This window comes from Petaurus breviceps, unplaced genomic scaffold (genome assembly GCF_028583685.1).
Source record: "Petaurus breviceps papuanus isolate PSGF00001 unplaced genomic scaffold, PetGlider_PUasm1.0 164, whole genome shotgun sequence".
NCBI lineage: Eukaryota > Metazoa > Chordata > Mammalia > Diprotodontia > Petauridae > Petaurus > Petaurus breviceps.
This window is the reverse complement of record NW_027185735.1, coordinates 10,703,518-10,723,750: the sequence shown is the minus strand read 5'-3', so window position 1 is coordinate 10,723,750 and position 20,233 is coordinate 10,703,518. Positions and strand designations below refer to the sequence as shown.

General features: G+C 36.1%; 1 protein-coding gene across 5 annotated transcripts in view; it reads right to left on the bottom strand.

The window, feature by feature from the left end:
* MIA2 (MIA SH3 domain ER export factor 2) overlaps positions 1-20,233 on the bottom strand; it is a 481,197-nt gene that overhangs the window by 91,092 nt on the left and 369,872 nt on the right. For 3 of the 5 annotated variants that reach the window (XM_069082294.1, XM_069082295.1, XM_069082292.1), the window contains exons 4-5: positions 15,225-16,464; positions 5,825-5,904 (exon numbers count right to left, since the gene is read on the bottom strand). The exons of 1 other annotated variant lie outside the window; for it this stretch is intronic. In XM_069082294.1, coding sequence (XP_068938395.1) covers positions 5,825-5,904; positions 15,225-16,464 — 1,320 coding nt within the window. The remainder of the gene's footprint in view (positions 1-5,824; positions 5,905-15,224; positions 16,465-20,233) is intronic. One more of the 5 variants, XM_069082293.1, reaches the window with a different exon arrangement.

Sequence of the window (20,233 nt, the reverse complement as noted above, 5' to 3'; positions counted from 1 at the left end):
AGAGAGACAGAGAGAGAGAGAGAGAGACAGAGAGACAGAGAGAGAGACAGAGAGAGACAGAGAGAGAGAGAGAGAGAGACAGAGAGACAGAGAGAGAGAGAGAGAGAGATTGAAGGAAGATGAGGAAGAAGGAAGAGATAACTGTAGTGTTGTGTATATATATATATATATATATATACACACAAAACTACAGATAAGTTTCTTATATATATATATATATATATATATATAAGAAACTTAACTGAGCCTTGAAGGAAATTCATGGCTAGGAGAGACATAAGTGAGTAGGATGTGCCTTCCATAGATAGCAGATAGTACAAAAGCCCAGAGCTGATGAATAGTTATCCCTTCCACATCTCTGGAGGTAGGGGTGTGGTACTTCCAACATCTGGAAAATCTGCCCCAAATTTTTTGGCCCTCCCTTCTTACTAGAGAAGTCTGAATTTTTTTTCTTTTTCTTTTATGGGGTGTTTATAGTAGCTTATTGTAAAATTTAGGTTAAGTACTTGCTTATATTTTAACTTTAAAAATGAAATTGTGTATATTGATAGTATTAAAGGATAGAATATTGTTCATATTATACAATACTATACATATATTTTATGCATTTCTGAGTTCATATCTTTTTCTGTGTTATTGGCTGGCCTTTAGTTGGTAGTGGTGGCTTTCACAAAACTCAAAAAATTCCCATTTAATTTCTTATGTCAACCTGTGATATACAGAAACTGATGGGGAAAGTCATGATGCAGAAGAGATAACTGTAGTGTTGTATATGAGGAACAATAAGATGGTCAGTTGGACTGTAAGTATAAGTAACAAATTCTCCTCCCAGTGCCTTCCTTTATAGAGGGCAGAAACTGGACTCTCAGAACATTTCACTTTACATTGCTACCCTGCCTAGTTTCAGCTCCAGGGAACAAGATTCCCCTCCCAATATAGTTAGTCACTTTATAATTCCCCACCATGCTGCTAACTCAACCCTTGACAGACTCCATTTTTTTCAACCTCCTTTCCCCTCTGTTTGGAGGGCTAGAGTTTCGAGTACCAAAATCCTCCCCAAATCCCTTAATAGTGGGCAGAACGGAAAACCTTGAAAGCCTCTATTTTAATGATAAATAAAACTTAGAGCTGGTTAAAAAGAAGATATAGACAAACTATCAGCTAATCTGATGCAAGATGAGAGAGAGGAAAACCAAACTGCAAATATCAAAAAGGAAAAAAGGAAAATTCACAATACATGAAGAAAATATTTAAAAAGTTATTAGAAAAATGTAACCAATTATATAGCAGCAAAAATGACAAATGAAATTTATGAATTTTTAATAAATATAAAATGTCCTGATTATCAGAATAAGAAATAGTGAATTTAGAGTACGCAATCTCATAAAAAAGAAATTGAACAAGCAATAAATGAACTCCCAAGATGTGTGTGGGGAACCTCAGGACCACATGTCATAAATATAATGTATTTATTAATGGCACATAGACAAACTTCATCAGTTTGCTTGGTTGATGCCACCTTTCCATATAGAGGGTGCTAAAGAGATTACTGGTGGTATAGGAGAGAGTATGCTCTGGAAGTATTGGGGGAAATGTTTGTATGTTAGTTTTTATTATATCTTTGAAGCAAATAGCCCTTTGTAAAAGTTAACTGGTGTTAAGTGGTTAGATTTAACTGGGATACTGCTTATTGGCCCCTAACCGTGGATAGACCGTGGCAGGAGGGGACTTGAGCCAAAAGCAGTAGAGATGAAGTATCCTCAAGTCCCTCAGGAACACTGAGGGGACAATGAAATTGGTTTTGCCCTGGGTAAAAAGATCAGGGTATAAAATAAAGAATGTGGTAACCCCATGGTATTCACACCCCTTTTTTCTATCTCTGAGCTGACTCATTCACCCCAAACTGTACTCATGTTGAATAGACTGAATTGGCTCAGTTGTTGCCCCTCCTCCCCAGCTACAACTTACTCAAAGGGTCCTAGGGCTAACACTAGTGTGGAGGAAATATACATCAACCCTAATGGCCTCCACCCATGTGCTTCCCCTTTATACAAATCAGCAACAATAAGATCACTAACTCTTAAACATGAAACATTTACTAAACTTGAAGTCAAAAGCAAAACTAATCTTAGGATACGTTATTAGATAATGATAATCATTAAATATCATTTTTTGACCCTTGATAAGATCCAAAGCCTGAACTAGTCAATCAGACTGCTTTGCTTTGCTCTAAAAATGCCCTTTCCCATGCCAGACCAGTTAAAGAAGAATACAATGGGTATTCTTCCCGTTTATGACAAGAAGCCGGCTATCAGAATAGTGGGATTTCTCTTATCTTAGGAGCATATTCCATATGGGGGGAAAGCACAGGTATCCTGGGATCCAGCTGACACTACTTTGTCAATTATCTTGTAAACATATGGACCATAAATCTGAGGGACACACATCCTGGAATTGTCCTAAAACATATAAAAACTTAGTCAATCTTCTATCAGACAGTCAGAACTTAGGTTTTGACTCCTTGTACATACAGGCTTGCTAGCTTCCTCTAGCTTTAATGGAATAAACAATATGAATTTACATATCACCTAGCCTGTTTGCCTCCTTTAACAACCGCATGACACTTTCGGTAAAAAGCAACTTAATTCTGGAATCTGCAAAGCTATTCAGGTCTTGTTCTACAGGCTTTGAGGAGGTTTCTCTTCTCAAGACACAGAAGGAAGTAAAGGGCAATGTAAGCAAGGCTTTGAGACATCACTCCTCACTCAAGTTGTAGAAGGCATTAGAGGCAAGGCAGCGGTTCTCCCAGCCAGCTCTTCACCTATAGCAGAGGATCTCCTTTTCTCCAGTCATTTCTCTCAAACAGAAGAGCTTTCTGCCAATCCTATTAGTTCACTAAATCAATAGCAGAACCTAGAGTCCTCTGAACTTAGCTTCCTCCAGTCTCTTAGCTTTGTCTCTGCAGGTTTCTTTGTTCTGCCTTTTGACATCTCACCTTCTATAAGCAGCTTCTTTTATCAACTTCTCTGATCTCTCTCCTATACCCAGATTCTTTAATTTCTGACTTCTGGCCTTCTGATCTCTGGCTCCTGAACCTCAAATCAGGGCTCTCTCATGTATAGTGACACAATTCTAACTTAGATTGAGAAACCTCAAATCCATACTTCTAGCAAACAAGACATACATTACACATATGTACATAAGTCTATGAGTAGTCTCACAGTATCAAAACAGTTCTTTGATTCAGGATTTCCTAGCAATAACCTTCAGTTCTTTAAATTGTTTGCATTCAAATGAGTTTCATGCAAATAATTCATTGTAAACATCTCTAGCATCAGTCAATAACCTTTCCTCAGAGGAACTGCTTTCTTTCCAGGCCTTTCAGAAATTTTATTTGAGGGTCAGCTTTTCTCTCAAGTTTTCTCAACATACTCTGAATTCCTCCTCAAGCTAACTGTCTCTGTTTCACAGATATTATTTTCCTGACCCTTTCAGCAAATAATATGTCCACACAATAAAGAAGACACACCTGACATCTCAATGTAAAAGGAAATAGCAAACCACTTCAGTATCTTTGCCAAGAAAACTCCATGGACAGTATGGTCGATATAGTCACCAAGAGTCAGACACAACTAAATGCCTGAACAACAACGTGACAACTTCCTGATAATAAACATTTACAATCCCTGGAAATCAGAAATCTGGATAGTAGAGGTCGTGCAAACAGCATATAACCATTAATATTTTAAATATTTTACACAATATATCTCAATACAAAATAATTTTTCTCACTCAAGACTATATATACATGTACACAATTATGTAGTTAAACAGTTTCATTCATGACAGTCTCTATATCTACAATTATATAGTCAAAAGTATTCTTATTCATAACTATATTAATAATTACATAGTTTATAAACAACCACATTTATAGCACACACATAACAATCCTGTATATGTTCCCAAAAACATAAACCACAATAAGCTCCAAATGGATACCTAACCAAGATACAAAAAGTCATCTCATAAACAAATAAAAGAAGATGCTCAAGAGATAACTTTCTCAATTATGAATAGAAGAGTTCTTGATCAAACAAGTGAGATGAACACAAAAGATAAAACTAAAAAGATTTTGAACAAACAAAATCAACTAAGTTAGAATTCAAAAGGAAAGTTACCTGGTGGTAGGGGTGGGAAGGACCTTTGCAACAAATTTCCCTGATAAAGAAATGATATCCAAAATATAGAAGGAATTGATTCAAATATAGCAAAGAACAAATGTACTTACTTCTCCATTAGATAAATGGTAAAAGGACCTTAATGAGCAATTTTAGAATAAGAAATACAGGTTGTCAATAATATATGAAAAATTGCTCCAAATCAGCTGTAATAAAAGACCATCAAAAAACCCCATAATTTTTGAGGAGCTAAGGGACAGGAGTTACATTAATGCATTGTTGAGAGAGATGTAAATTAGACCATTATAGAAAGCAATTTGGAGCTCAAAAAAGTCACTAAACTATGACTTTCAACCAGCAATACCACTACTAGACTTATACCTCCAAAAAAGAGCAAAGAGGGAAAGGATCCATACATACAAAAATGTTCATGGCAATGCTTTCTATTGTAGCAAACACTTAAAAACAAAGTGAATGCCCATCAACTAGAGAATGGTTGAACAGATTACACAATTCATTTCAGGTGCAGAATGAAACACACATTTTCAGAAATAGCCCATGTTTCGTTTGGTTTTGCTTTACAAATACCAATTTGTTACAAGAGACAGTTCTACTCGAGAGGCAAAATGTTTACAAGGGGGAATGATGATAGATAATGATAGTGATGCCCACAAAAAGAAAAAAATAAGAATAATAAAAACATTTTAAAATATACAAAAGAAAGCAGAAAGAACATTAGAGGAAAATATAAATAAGCAGGGCAATTTTGTTACTGTCATGTTAAATTTAACATACAGACCCATACATTCTTAAGATATACTTTAGGGAAAAAACTTTATAAGGGTAGGAGTCAACCCCACTCCAGTCCAATGCAGATGTCATGGAATCCTCTATTAAGGATTATTTTTTATTTTATTTTATTTACTTATTTTAATATATTTTTAAAGTTTCTAAGAAATGGTTAAATTTTAAATACCTTTGTTGCTTAAAGAGACAAATACTTCATTTCTTTGGATACCTCATTCCCTGAAAATGCTAGGAGAATTAATTGACAATGATGTTTTGTGTTATGTTAATCTGAAAGTGCTTTAATAAGTAACTTTTATTTTCCCAAAATTAAGTTTGTTTTCAGTGACTGATTTTGAAACCCACAGATTAAAGATTAGGGACATGGGATTTCATTCTTTTCCAAAATGTTTTGCAAAAAATGCATTTTTAAAAATTCGTCTTTAATTTATGCGTAAAATAGTTTAGCTAAAAAGTGGATTGCTAATTCATATGTTCTTTTGATTATCTCTTTGACAACAGGGGAGGCCAGATAAACAAAATTAATACTAAATGACTGAAATTTAACATCAGCTGGGTTAGAATTTAGATAGTTGCTTTTGTATCTGACCACTACACTACACAGTCTTTGAAGACAGAATACTCATTTACATACTGATAACTTAAGGTTCATTCCATATTTTGTATACCTCTCAGGCTAACTCATTTATCTTTATTTTCTTTTCATTGCAAAAAGATACCTATGTTCAATTCAACAACTCATGATGAAAAGTGAAAAATAAGTGTTTAACCATGCAATTAGAAATCACACTGAGAAATTTGTCTTTAGTGATATAGATATGAAAAAGAATATTTACCTTTTCTGTAGAAATCAGGAGGTCATTCATTTTAATTTGAAGTAGATATTCAAGTGTCTGAAACTCATACGCATCTTCTGCTAATTATTAGGAAAGAAAAGATGTTTACATTTTAAATTATATTGCTTGTGGATCTGTTTTTCTTCTCTAGTTGTCTCATAGGGTAGAGAATGATTCTCACTGTTTGGGGGAATGTCGTTTTAAAGTGATGAGTTATCTGATGAGAGGTTCTTGTTTAAAATAATATTTTCCAGAGAACCATGAATTTCGATCTGAGCAGGTGCAGGAAACATTGATATTACTGTTCATTGTTAGTTATTGTGTAGAAATGATTAATTTTAGTGACCATACCTATGGATAAATGAAGAGAATTTTGTTCATTTTTTGTTTCTATCATCACTTTCTTTCTACCACTCAGTTCTTTGTTTTTGTTTTCCAGGTAAGTTCCATTTTGTACCTCTCTAATTATTGGTCCATTTCATAAAGAATAATTTTTTAAAATAGACTCTTGTAAGTCAACCTCTGTCTACCTCAGTTTTCTCATCTGTAAAATGGGGTGCTATTGCAATGATAAAATGAGATAATGTTTACAGATCATTTTGCAAACCTTAAAACACTAAATAAGTGCTAGATATTATTATTAATTACAGAGGTTGTATCTTCCATTGCCCCTTCACAATCTTTTTTTCACCTAGGTCCTTGCCAATAAGGACCTACACCACCAACAGAACATGTCTACTCTATTTGGGACTGGCCTACCTAAGTTTCAAATGATTTCATCTCTAGTAGTCTGGCCATTTGGTGATGGTAACGTAGGAAAAGAGAAGAGTGCGGAATAGTCCTCAGTTCAGTGTAGCCCCTTTCTTCTGGTTTGACAGCAACAAAGCGGAAGAAAGGGGTCTTAGGCAAAGAATCACAGTGTTTAGTTAATCTATAATAACTTATCTATTAGAATTTTAAATGTGACATCTTTGTCTAGTGACCAAAGAGTGGAAATACTCTTGAAGGAACTGTATCATATTGATGTTGACATTCTTGCTATACATAAAACCAAAAGCCAAAAGGAAAGTTGTAGCCAAATGTAAGGGTGACTTAAAAGTCTTCCTTGGAGAGGTAAATGAATTTAGAAGAGGTGGTTTTTATCATGTGTTCAAAGACAACAAGAAACAGAAATTCATGGGACATTTGGTTATTGGTTATTGCACATTGTAGTACTCATGACAAGCATTTTCAAAAAGAACACCACAAAAATGATTAAAGCTTATATGGCAACAACTGTTGCAGGAAGGAAAAGGTAAAAAAATTCTAATGAAAGTATAGCCCCATCTCACAAGTTTCTAGGGACTAGTAAGATTGCTCTATGGGAAAGATGGAGAGGATTGATGACTTTCCCCCCAACACACACCTCATGTATTGATCTCATTAGTACCTGGAAGCTTGTGGGAGCAGCTACATAAGACTTAATAAAACAATCTGAATTAATCAACATATATTTTGGCACTCAATGACAGTAGTCTAAAGGCAAGGACGTTGAAAAACATGTATTTCAAGAGTAAGAAACAAGACAAGCCAAAAGCCAATGCATAAACGTCACACCTGAAGCTTATGAATATTTTTCCCCAGAAAAGATCATGGACATGGTGAGTACTAAATACTGTTAACAAAAACCAGATTGATTGTGTTTTAACAGACAGGAATCAATTCATTACTGATGTGAGAATTATTCCTACATCAGCTGTCTGTGTATTGCTAGATAGGGAACTTGTTAGAGAAAGGATCAAAATTAATACAAAAGTAGAAGAAAGAATAAAAATGAGAAAAAGATATAGCATGCAAAGAAAGAGTTCCAACTTAACCCTTTTAAACAAACTGTTGATCCTTACCCCCAATAAGAAATGAGTGGTGTAAGGGAATCAATATGTAGGTTATAGTAATTTCCTAGGGAAAAAGTCCGATGTTTCAATTGCTTTAGAAGATAAAAAGAAACTAGAAACACCTTAGCTTTCCAAGTGTGGTGATATAGCAGCAAAGGCCAACTACATTTTAGAATATAAATCTCATGGAGGAGAATGGTGGAAGATTTTAATATTATAATCTTAAAATAGTAAAAAGCAGTGGAGGGAAAAATAAGCTTAAAGAAAGCTTGAGAACAGACTCAATGGGGCATTTAAGGATGAAAATAGGACAAAAAAACCCAACCAAATATGTATTTTAAAATCTATAATAAATTCTTTTATGCCATCAGGGATCATTGGCCACCAAATTTGGGTTTTAATATCAGTTCTAGGTATGCTACATGAATAAAAAGAATTGACATAAAAAAAAGGAGAAACAACTGTATTAAAAACTAAGTATACAGAAAGTAGGTCTATGTTTGAAATAACATAATTTTGAGGGTATTGTTTTTCTCAAGGTATTTCTGAAAATGGGAGTATATCAAAATTTACTTTAAAAAAAACTTAGAGTTGCCGGGGTGGCTAGGTGGCGCAGTGAATAGAGCACCAGCCCTGGAGTTAGGAGGACCTGAGTTCAAATCCAGCCTCAGACGCTTAACACAAAACTAGGGTGTGAGACCTTGGGCAAGTCACTTAACCCCAATTGCCCTACCTTCCCCCCTCCAAAAAGCAAAAAAAAAAAAAAGCCCAAAAAACAAAAACTTAGAAGCATGAATTGGATTTGGAATCGGGAGGACCTGGGTTCAAATCCTATCTCGGATACTAAGTCTGTGACCCTGTGCAAGCTTATGACTCAGTTTCCTCATCTGTAAAATGAGGATAGCATAGACTTGATGGCCTTTCAGGTATCTTCCAGCTTCTAATAACCAATAAAATACTAATAACCACTGACCCATGTGTCTACTTTCCCATCTCTACAAAAGTTTTATGGTAATAATCTACACAGACACTGAGTTTATCCTTTGTTGAAGGCATGAAAAGAGAATAGGCAGGTTTTAGCAAATTACATTCTACAGTAGACTATATCTTTATAGTCAAACAATTCAACAAAAAAATTTAAAGAATACAAGATTCTACTTTGCTGACTACAAAAGGCAAAATTTTGCCTTAATGACTCTCCTGCAATGAAATGTCTTCCATGTTACACTAAAATCATACAACATTTCTTTAAAAATGTTACAGAAATAACCTTGTTTAATCACACATCTATAATCAAGAACAACTACGGCATAAAAGAAGATAGCATATGTTTTCCAAAGCTATTTGCCACTATCATGGAGCACATCCAGTGTAGCATCCAAATCAAAGAGAATTGCCTTCCCATAGATGATGAATGCTCCTGTCTGTGAATGACTTTGTGCTAATTACATCAAGCATCAGAACACTGCTGAGTCTCCTAAATGCAGTTCATAATCATTTTGAAGAGTTGGACTTAGCTATACATACACATAGGAAAAAACCAAGTAAATGCTGAATTCCTATAGTTCAGACTATGATATTCAATTGAATGAACAACTCACAGAGATGATCCAAAAATATGTATATTGAGGAAAGAGAGTATAAATTAACATTCTTTTGAACCCAGAATTAAGCAGAAGAAAGTGAGTGGGTTGGATTGCCTTCAAGAAATTGCAGAGTTACTACATAATGACCCCCAAAAAACTCCCAGAAACCAAGACCCATCTTTTTAATGACAATATTTGACTTACAGTGTTGTATGGTCACAAGACATGGAACACTGAGTTTCCAAAAAATGGAAGATGATTAATAGAGGGCAATAGTGGAAAGATGCATGGTGGGTGTGAAAAGGTTGGTAAATATTGCCAACGAGGAACTTCAAAGAACAGAAGCAAAAGATATAAGAGAAATGTAGTAGAATCACAGATGGGCTGGTCACATAGTAATGGAGAGTGATTACAGGTGAACAACTTGAGTACTCCTCTAGTATTTTTGGGATATCGGTAGAAAGCAAGAAACTCCTCCAATAGGCTTAGGGGATTCCCCTTGGGTGGATTTATGGTAGGACATAAACAAGAGTTGCATGGGATTGGTACATCTGGATGTGCTGTGGTCTGTATCACTGAAAGGAAAGAGAGAGAACTTACTAAGCACCCACTATGTGTTAGACACTGTGCTAAGTGCTTTTTACAAATATTACCTTGTTTGATCCTCACAAGAACCCTGTGAGGTAAGTGCTACCATTATACCCAGTTTACAATTGAGGAAACTTAGAAAAACAGAGATTAAGTGACTTCCCCAGAGTCACACAGCTAGTAAGTGCATGAAGCTGGATTGAACCCAGATTTTCCTGACTTTAGGCTTACTACTCTACCCATTGCACCACCTCTTAGAGGGAATATACAAATATAATATACAAAAATATACAAATTGCGAATATACAAAATGGATATAAATCAAATCCATCTGATAGTACTTGAGTATTCTTCTAGTGATGTTTTAACATCTGGTGAGTGAGTGCATGAGTGAGTGAGTGAGTGAGTGAGTGAGTGAGTGAGTGAGTGAGTGATGGAGTATGAGTCTCTGAAGAACTGAAGTTGAAGGTCACCCAAAGAGTGGAGAAGTAAAATGGTGGGTGTGAGTGGGCTACAATATACTACAAAAGTGGAAATGAATGGTAGAAGTGCCCTAAAAATGCCATCAGAGAATTTTATGACTGGGGGAAAAATGATTAGCCAGCTTTATAGCAAAAGTGAGACATAGCTGAAGGATTACCCTCATACTCCAATGGTATTCACACAATGTCAAGAGATTGAAAGGAAGCACTCCCAGTACATTAGGAGAACCCTCTGTGGTGAAGACTGAATCCCTGTCTTCCTGACTCAGAGCTTGGTTCTCTATCCACTACTTCACAAAGCCTACTACATAAACTTTGCTTTTAAGGAGTGGTCTTATTTGATGAGTCCCTCAAATGCATTGCTTGCTGGTAGACTCTGACTACCTAATTCATTAGGATTCTTGCCAGTACTTTCATGATTATGTCCATGTGTTCAATACTTGGTTCTCTGAATTAAACATTATATTCATGAGATTTTTGATCATGTCGGGGAGTATTAGCCTGTTGTCTACCAAAAGAAAACTGATTTAGTTCTTGATACATGTGAAATTTAGCTTCATTAGCACCTGTAGTCAGAAAGGAAAAATATCTTCTAAAAATTATGTAAAATTATGAAAAATACTAGTTTTCCTTAGAAAAATATTAGGATCATAGATGGAAAGTGGAAAGGGACCTCAGAAGCCATCTAGTCCAATGTCCTCATTTTACAGTTGAGAAAACTGAGGTTAAGTGACATGAGCAAGGCACACAACTAGCAACAGGTTTCACTGTAATTTTCTTTACATTTTTGGGTTTTCTATCAAAATGATGAGCCACAACATTATTTAAATTGCTGCTTGCACTCATTATTCAATATATTAATGTACCTGGGTCTTGAAAATACAAGTGGTTTTGGCCAGCCAGAGGGACTCCAGATCAGCAGCAGCTGTGGCCGTTTCCATATTTATCAACACATAGACGCGAAGGACAAGGTGAGAGGCCAGTGCATTCTGGACTTTGGGACCCAGTAAGTGGGAGTGCGTGGCTTTTACCCCTGGGGCAAGAAACCGCTGAGACACCGGCACAGCCTGCCAGCGCCACATGGCGGCTTCAGCTCCTGGCCTGCAGAGTGTAGGGGGACCAAGCACCAGTCTGAGGGGTCATCGCTCTTGCTTTAACCTGCTTGGATCTGGATTGCAGTCTAGGGTGGAGGTCCTGGGGTGTGTGTCCAGCTTGCCAGAGCGTGTGGAGACCTCAGAGAGGGCACCCATCTAATACCTCCAGCAGCTGAGAAAACCCCAGCGTTTGGGACGAAAACTCCCCTGTCTGGTGGCAGAGTCCTACTGTGGCAAAAAGCCCAAAAGTCAAATCATTGAGTGGCAAAATGAGCAGGCAAAGGAAACAAAGCAGACAGAAGATTCCAACATTACACTCCTATTTTGGGGATAAGAAGGAGCAAGGCATGGAACAGGAGGAAATCAGTGAAGTCAGAACTCCTGCACCAAAAGCTTCAAAGGAAAATACAAGCTGGTTACAGGCCATAGAGGACCTTAAGAAGCAGATAAGAGAAGTGGAGGAAAAATTGGGAAGAGAAATGAGAACAATGAAAGAAAATTATGAAATGAGAGTCAACAGCCTGACTGAAGAAAATAATACCTTAAAAAACAGACTGACTCAAATGGCAAAGGAGGCTCAGAAAGGCAATGAGGAGAAGAATGCCTTAAAAAGTTGAATTTGCCAGATGGAAAAAGAATCTCAAAAGCTCACTGAGGAGAATCATTGCTTCAGAATTAGATTGGAGCAAATGGAAGCTAATGACTTTATGAGAAATCAAGATGCTGTTAAACAGATCCAAACAAATGAAAGAATAGAAGGCAATGTGAAATATCTCATGGGAAAAACCACTGACCTGGAAAATAGATCCAGGAGATATCATTTAAAAATTATTGGACTGCCTGAGAGCCATGACCAAAGTAAGAGCCTGGAAAGCATCCTCCAGGAAGTTCTCAAAGAAAACTGCCCTGATGTTTTAGAACGAGAGGGCAAAATGGAGGTTGAAAGAATCCACCGATCACCTCCTGAAGAAGATCCCAAAAAGAAAACTCCTAGGAATATTATAGCCAGGTTCCAGAATTCCCAGATTAAGGAGAGAATATTACAAGCAGCCAGGAAGAAACAGTTTGAATATTGTGGAAACACAATCAGGATAACCCAGGATCTGGCAGCCTCTACACTGAGGGATCGAAGGTCCTGGAATGTGATATTCCGGAGGTCAAGGGAGCTGGGATTAAAACCAAGAGTCACCTACCCAGCAAAACTGAGTATCCTGTTTCAGGGGAAAATATGGTCATTCAGTGGAATACAGGACTTTCAAGCATTCTTGCTGAAAAAACCAGAGCTGAATAGAAAATTTGACATTCAGATACAAGAAGCAAGAGAAGCATGAGAAGGTAAACAGGGAAAAGAAATCATAAGGAACTTATCAAAGTTGAACTATTTTTTTTTTTAAAGCAATTGGGGTTGAGTGGCTTGCTCGGGGTTGCACAGCCAGTTGTTGTTTCTGGGTGTGGTGCTGGGTGTCTGGGCCCGGATTTGATCCGGGTCGTCCCGGCACTGAGGCCGGTGCTCTTGCTTGCTGAGCCACTTGGCCAAAGTTGAACTATTAACATTCCTACATGGAAAAACAATAATTGTAACTTATGAAACTTTTCTCAGTAGTTGAAGGGATTAGAAATATATATATATATTATATATATATATGTCTTTATATGAGGGTATGCAGGCATATGAATACATATGTGAATGTGTGTATATATGTTTACAGGTATACATAGATAGAGGGCACGGGACCAATTTAACAGGAAGGGATGGTACTTAAAAGGTGAAATTAAGAGGTGAGAGGGATATAATGAGAGGAGATGGGGAGAGACAGAGTGGGGCAACTATCTCATACAGAAGAGGCAAGGGAAAATGGTTACAATGGAGGGGAAGAATAGGAAGGCAAAAGGGAATGGGTCAACCTTATTCCTGTTGAATCTGGCTTGAGGAGGGAGGGAAATACACACTAAATAGGGGATCTCACCCTCCAGGAGAATAGGGGGGGAGGGGATGTGAGGGGGGATGATGGAAGGGAGGGCAGGCTGGGGGGGAGGGAAGTTGGGAGCACCCACTTTTGAAAAGGGACAGGATCAAAGTAGAGAATAGAACAAGTGGGATGTGGGATAGGAGGGAGGGAAATATAGTCAGTCTTTTACAATATATCTGTATGTTATTGTTTTGCATTAGCCACACATGTTCAACCTATACTGAACTGCTTATCTTCCCAGTAAGAGTGGGTGATAAGGGAGGAAGGGAATGAATCTGGAATCCAAAGTTTTAAAATCAAATGTTTAAATATATATATACTATTATCAATATTGTTTTACATGTAATTGGGAAATATAGAGATCCACCATGCCCTACTGGAAAAGTTGAAACAGGTATGGGAGAAAATATGGGAGAGAGCAGATCAGAGGTGGGGATATCCTGTGGGACTGCTGTTCTGAGGGGATGGGTGGGGGAAAAACGGGGAGAAAATTTGTAACTCAAAATCTGGCGGAAACGAACGATGTAAATCAGAAGTTAATGAAGCATTTAAAAAAATAAAATAAAATAAAAACTTGTTCCCTTTCAAAAAAAAAAAAGAAAATACAAGTGGTTTTGAAAACCATTTGTACAATGTATCATTTCAATAATGTGCAGACTTTTTACTAAAGAGAGGAAGGCATTCTTTTCTTTCAAACTACTTTTTTTTTCATTAGAATGGTAAGCTCTAGAAAACTGAATGGTTGTTCTGGATCAGCTAATAGTAATAACAGCTAGGACTTGCACAGCACTTCACAAATATCATCTCATTTGACCCTCACAACAACCATGGGAGGTAAGTGCTATTATTATCTCCATCATACAGGATTGGAGGAAGCTGAGTGTAGGGTTAATGGAATAGAAGATCTTCCCAATTCATTAGGGAATGGGATAAACCTGTACTAGTCCTATCTAGATGAAGTTTATTAGCCAGGTGATAGAGCTTTTGCTTCTGACAGTTTCTTTGTTCTCTTGACTCATATTCAGACTATGGACCATCAAGAAAAAAAAATGAAGCATAGGAGACATTTCCCCACAACAACCTACACCTTTCCAGTTCTGAAAGCATAATCAAATTGATGCAACCATTGCCACTGGGGAAAGTGTGTCAATATGTTCCTCCATGGCTGCATTCATCATTCCTGTAAATTTCCAAAGCAAAATATTCCTCCCCTAAAATATATTGTTTCCTCCTATTAGAATATAAGTTCCTTGAGTGAAGGGGTTTATCTTTGCTTTTTTTATCTCTTACACTTAGCATAGTGCTTGGCACATAGTAGACATTTAATAAATACTTTTTTATTCATTCATTTGAAACATCCATAAAATGATTAATGGAAGAAAGGAAACTCTGATATTTTAAAATGTCACATTTGTCTCTCAATTTTTTTATATCATTAAGTTCTAAACTAAGTAGTATAGTATATAGAGTTCTAGGTCTAGTGTCAGGAAAACCTAAGTTCAATTCCAGTCCCAGACATTAGCTGTATGACCATGTAGAAGTCACTTAACTTTGATCTGCCTCAGTTTCCTCAATTGTAAAATGAGGATAATAATAGCACCCACCTCCCAGAGTTGTTTTGAGGATCAAATGAAATGACAATATTTGTAAAGTGTTTTGCAAGCAATCATAAGCCCTAGAGTGAGTCAAAATATAAAAGAAAGGTAATATATGAAGTTTATGTTTCTTGGTAAACAATAGATTCCTGGATTTTTTCCCTTTAATATTTTAGAAAATAAAATAGATTTCAAATATTTTCATACCAACCTGACTGACTGTTTTTGGTTTTCAACTTAACCTCCACATCTTCTGGGATTTGACTTCCATCTGATAATTCTTCTGTTTTATCAGTTGCAAGTGGTTTATCTTGATCCCAGATTTTTTTAAAAAATGGTGATTTTATTTCCTTGGGGATATCGTGGGAGTTCCAAGGATTATCACCATTATCCAACAATGTTTCCAAATAAGGTGAAATATCAGAATCTTCTGGCTCCTGCAAAATCCTTTTCTTGTCTGTTTGATCTTTAATTTCCTCAGTTCCATCAGTTTCTCTTTCTTCATTATTATCAAGGTCAAAATCACTTGAAGAAAAATTTTCATTATCATTTCCTCCACTACTGTCTTCTCTTTCTTGCTTATCTGTTTTCTTTTGCTCTTCTTCAGCATATACAAAATACAGCAAATCAAACCAACTTGGCTGAAGAGCTGGGTAATCATTTGTCTTGGGCTCCTCTATTTCTGATGGTTTTTCTGTATGTGGAACTATAGGTTCTTGATGGGATAGTACAGTGATGGGAATGTCTTGTAAAAGTGAAGCATTTTCTAATAGTGAAGTATTTTCTTTGGATGATAACTTAAATCCTGGATCCCCTTGACCAAAACCAAAATATCCTATAAAGTCATCATCAAGCCAGGCAGGTGTCTGATTATCAGCTACTTCTTCAAGCTCAGATTCTGGTGCAGACTTTCCTAATGGACCAGGATCAAACTCTGGTGTAGGTTCTAATTCATGCTTTTCCAAAGGATGGTCAATGTTTAGCTCCTTTAAGTCATTCTCATCACTTATAGCTATTTTTCTACTGAGAAATGAACTTTCCTGTTGTGGTTCAACAACTGATTCAAAAGTCTCTTCTTTGACTTTTTCACTTCCCAGACCAAACCATCCTGTAACCCAAGAAGATGATGGAGGATCCACTTGGGCAATATGACTTGGAGAGTCTTGATTAGTAGCACTCTCTGTTAAACTCTCAGGTTCTACTTTTTCCCAGACTCCTGATTCATCTGTACTTCTGATATTTTCTAGACCCTCTGTAGCTGGGGACTGGTTATCTAACTCAATATTTTCAGGAGTTTTGTAAATTTCAAGTGTTCTCTGGAATTCACTTCCATCTGTATTACATTCTTGGTTTTTTTCTTCTACATCTGAATTGTCAGTTACTTCATCATCATTGTATACTTCCTTTTCAAACACATAGTCCATTTCATGAAGACAAATGAAGTCAGATTCCTAAAAGAATGATATGGTTTTATATTAGTGGGGAAAATGTACTAAATAACTGAAATCATTTCACAGATGAATATCTTTCTTGTTCTTAAATATTTCCAAAGCCTTCCTCAGTAATATATGTCATAGGTATCATTTGTTTACTGTTAGCAAATTATTTCCTGTAGCTAATTTGAGGTATGTAAAGTTGAGACTAAGTTTCATGTTCTGATCATTATGTATGTAATCTATGGCTCTTACAAACTTGAAAATAACTTGTGGCTTTGTATTTCCGGGCTAGATAATTCTATTTTTAAAATAGATCCTCATGGATCTTTTTTTGTTCTTACCCTTGTTGTTCTCTAAACAACTTCACAATTTCTAAATAGTGTACCTTTTATCTAAAAGAACACTCTAGAAAGAACAATTCTTTAACTAAAAGAACAATTCTAGAAAGAACTACAGACATGTTTACCAAATAATTCTTTTCAAATACTTACATTTTAAAATTTTTTTTAATTTTATTTAACTTCTGAAAAACTGACCATTTTAGGTGGATACAATAAGCAGAACATAATGCCCAATCGCACATGGGAGTTTGATCTACTATTTAACCATATTTCTATAGTTATAATCATAACTGGAGGCACCTCAAGTTCTTAAGTGGATCTCAGCAGTCTTATAAATCATTGTCCATTAAAAAAGTCCAGAGAGAACAAAAAGCCTTATTTCTCTTTGATCCTTTGTTAGATCCTTGATCTTCCTTTATTTCTTTTAATGGGTCTTCTAACCTAGTCTGCGGCTATTCCATGTTATTTTGAGGATTGAGAGGTGGGCAGAGGGTATTATTGCAGAATTATTCTCTTCTTCTGCAGTTTATTCTGGGAATCTCTTATCTCATATAAGTATTTCTTCTATGTATTAGGCATTTGATATTGGTTTAAAAATAGAGAGACTGATTATTAGGAAAGATTAAGTATACAGAATACAGAAACAAATCTATCTAACCAACCCAAAGACCACAGCTACTGAGGTTAAAAACTCACTATCTGACAAAAATTGTAGGGAAAACTGGAAAAGCAGTATGGCAGAAATTAGGTAAGATAAACTCCCAATAGATACATAACTTAGACTTAAAGGGTTGCTTCATGAACATATTAGAGGAGCAAGGAAGAAATTGCGTAGGCAAAATATGTAGCCAAAACAATTCACAATTCTAAATCTATTACCCATCTGCAAACTTTCTCATCCTCCATTGTGATCACTATGAAACTGCTTGTGTTAACTGCTGTTTGGATACAAAGCTATGTGCTGCTGTGTTGGACCCTTCTTTGCACTCTGTCTTCAGCTACTGTTCTAATTCTTCCAAGGTTGGGGTTGGGGATGGGAGGGAAGGTTGTCATTTCTTCATATCCCCAATAACTACATGAGTTTTTTTGAGATCCAAACTCAGATAAGAGAAATCAAGTCTGTCTTCCAAAAATTATTTTGCTTCTTCCTCACTGCTACTCTCTGACCTCTACTCTATGACATACAGTTAGAAAATTCTTTTCAACTAATTTTTACTCCCATGATGCCAAATGTTATCCACACAAATTTCACCTTGGGAGAAAGCCTGGATCAGGTGGAGCATCATAATTACTTTTGACCTATCATCCTACCAGTGACAAGGTTTCCTTCCTGCACCCCCATGCGTGTTTATTTGGTCATGTCACACTTGTGCTTGAAACCTTTCACTGGTTTTCTGTGGACTATTTAGTGTGGGGGAGGGAAAAGGGGAGAAGTATTTATACAGAGCTTAGTATGTACCAAGCACTGTGCTAAATGCTTTTGACAAATATTTCATTTGAGTAAAATTTAATTTAGTAAAATTAAAACTATTGCCTGGTATACAAAATCTTGCATGACTTGGTACCATATTGCCTTCCCTTCCTTATTTCATAGCACTCCCCACACCTATTTTAGCCAAACTATGCCAGTCTCTGTCACCCATACAAGTCCTACACTTTCCTTTTGCCGTGCCATTGTTCAAAATGTTCCTTATACCTCACAATCCTATTTCCTTCCCTCCTTTCCTCCTTGGCTGTTGTATTCCTGTTAACCCTTTAAAGTCCAATGTAAATACCACACTTCCAGGAAGCCTTTCCTGTTTTTTTTTTCCAATCAATAATGAAATTTCCCCTCTCAGACTTCATATAACATGATGCTTATATCTCTTTATGAATTTGTGATTTATTATTGTGCTATAGTTATTTGTGTATTAATCAGATCCCTCTACTAGATTGTAAATCTCATGAGAGCATGGATCTTGTCTTATTTAAACAGATCACAGAACTAAATATATTAAGGGCATACAGCAAGCACTTAAATTTTATTAAACTGTTGAATTGGAAGACAGAACCTATATAGGAAAATCAAAGCTTTAATGTACAGTCACTCCTGTGTATTTATCATTCACTCCCCCCATTCATAAAACCATCTTCCTGTCTAAGAAAGTATTAACAACACATCATACAAAATAGAAAGTAAAGAAAATCCCCTACTTGAATTACCAAAGTCAACCTTGCCTGAGAGAAAATCAATTCATTAGATGTTAATCATCTACAAAGCTATCAACATAAAGGAGCTTTCAGAGATATTTTTATGTGTCTTTGCTACTGGTCTGACTACATGTCTTAAATTACACTCCTTTTGGTAGCTATACATATAATACCTAGTACGATGTTTTAAGTCTGCAAAATACTTCAAAAATGTAATCTCGTTTTATCTGCACAACAACCCTGAAAGGTAGGTGGTGCTATTATTATCCCTATTTTACAGATGAGGAAACTGAAGCAGACAGAGTTTAAACAACTTGCCTCCAGGTTCACACAGCTTGGGTGTCTGAGGTTGGTGTGGAATTCTGGTGTTCCTGACTCCGGGCCCAAAGCTCTATCTACTGCTCCCTATCCCAGCTGCCTGCCTGTAGGACATCCATATAAAATCTAAGTCTCACGTGGAAGGTATTTACAAAATCATTGGTATTCCATCACATTCATATACCACAACTTAGTCAACCATTTTTTGACTGATGGGCAATTTAGTTTCCAGTTCTGTGCCACCACAGACACACACAAAAGCTGTTATGCATACTTTTGAACCTACAAGACCTTTTCCTATTTCTTTGATCATTTTTTGATATAGTAGTAACTATATGTATAGAAGAGTTAAAAGATATTCACTGCTCAGTAACTTTTGTGTATGATTCCAAATTACTTTCCAAAATGTTTGTACTCATTCACAGGTCCACCAACAGTACATTGTTGTCCCTGTTTTCACACACCCCTCTATTTTTTTTTTTGTTATCTTTGTCAATATGATGGGTGTGAGGTTGAAAGATTTATATGAGCTGATGCACAGTGAACTAAGCAAAACCAGAAGAAAAATTTATACTATGAATCATTATTTAAAAAGGAACAATTTTAAAAACTTTTATGAACTGATAAAGAATGAAATAAGCAGAATCAAGAAATGAATTTATTAATAACAATGTGAAGACAAACACCTTTGAAATCTGTAATGCACTATGATCAATACATTGAGCATTCACAATTCCAAAGGATCAATAATAAAACATACTATGATAACAGATTTAGAATACAGAATGAGACATGTATTAATAGATATTTAAATACATATTATATACAAATATATCTATATATTTGCATGCAGACATTGAGGAAATTTGTTGTACTTTATTCCATATACATATAAGCCCTTTGGAGAGAAGTGTATGTGTGTGTGTCAGGGTGGG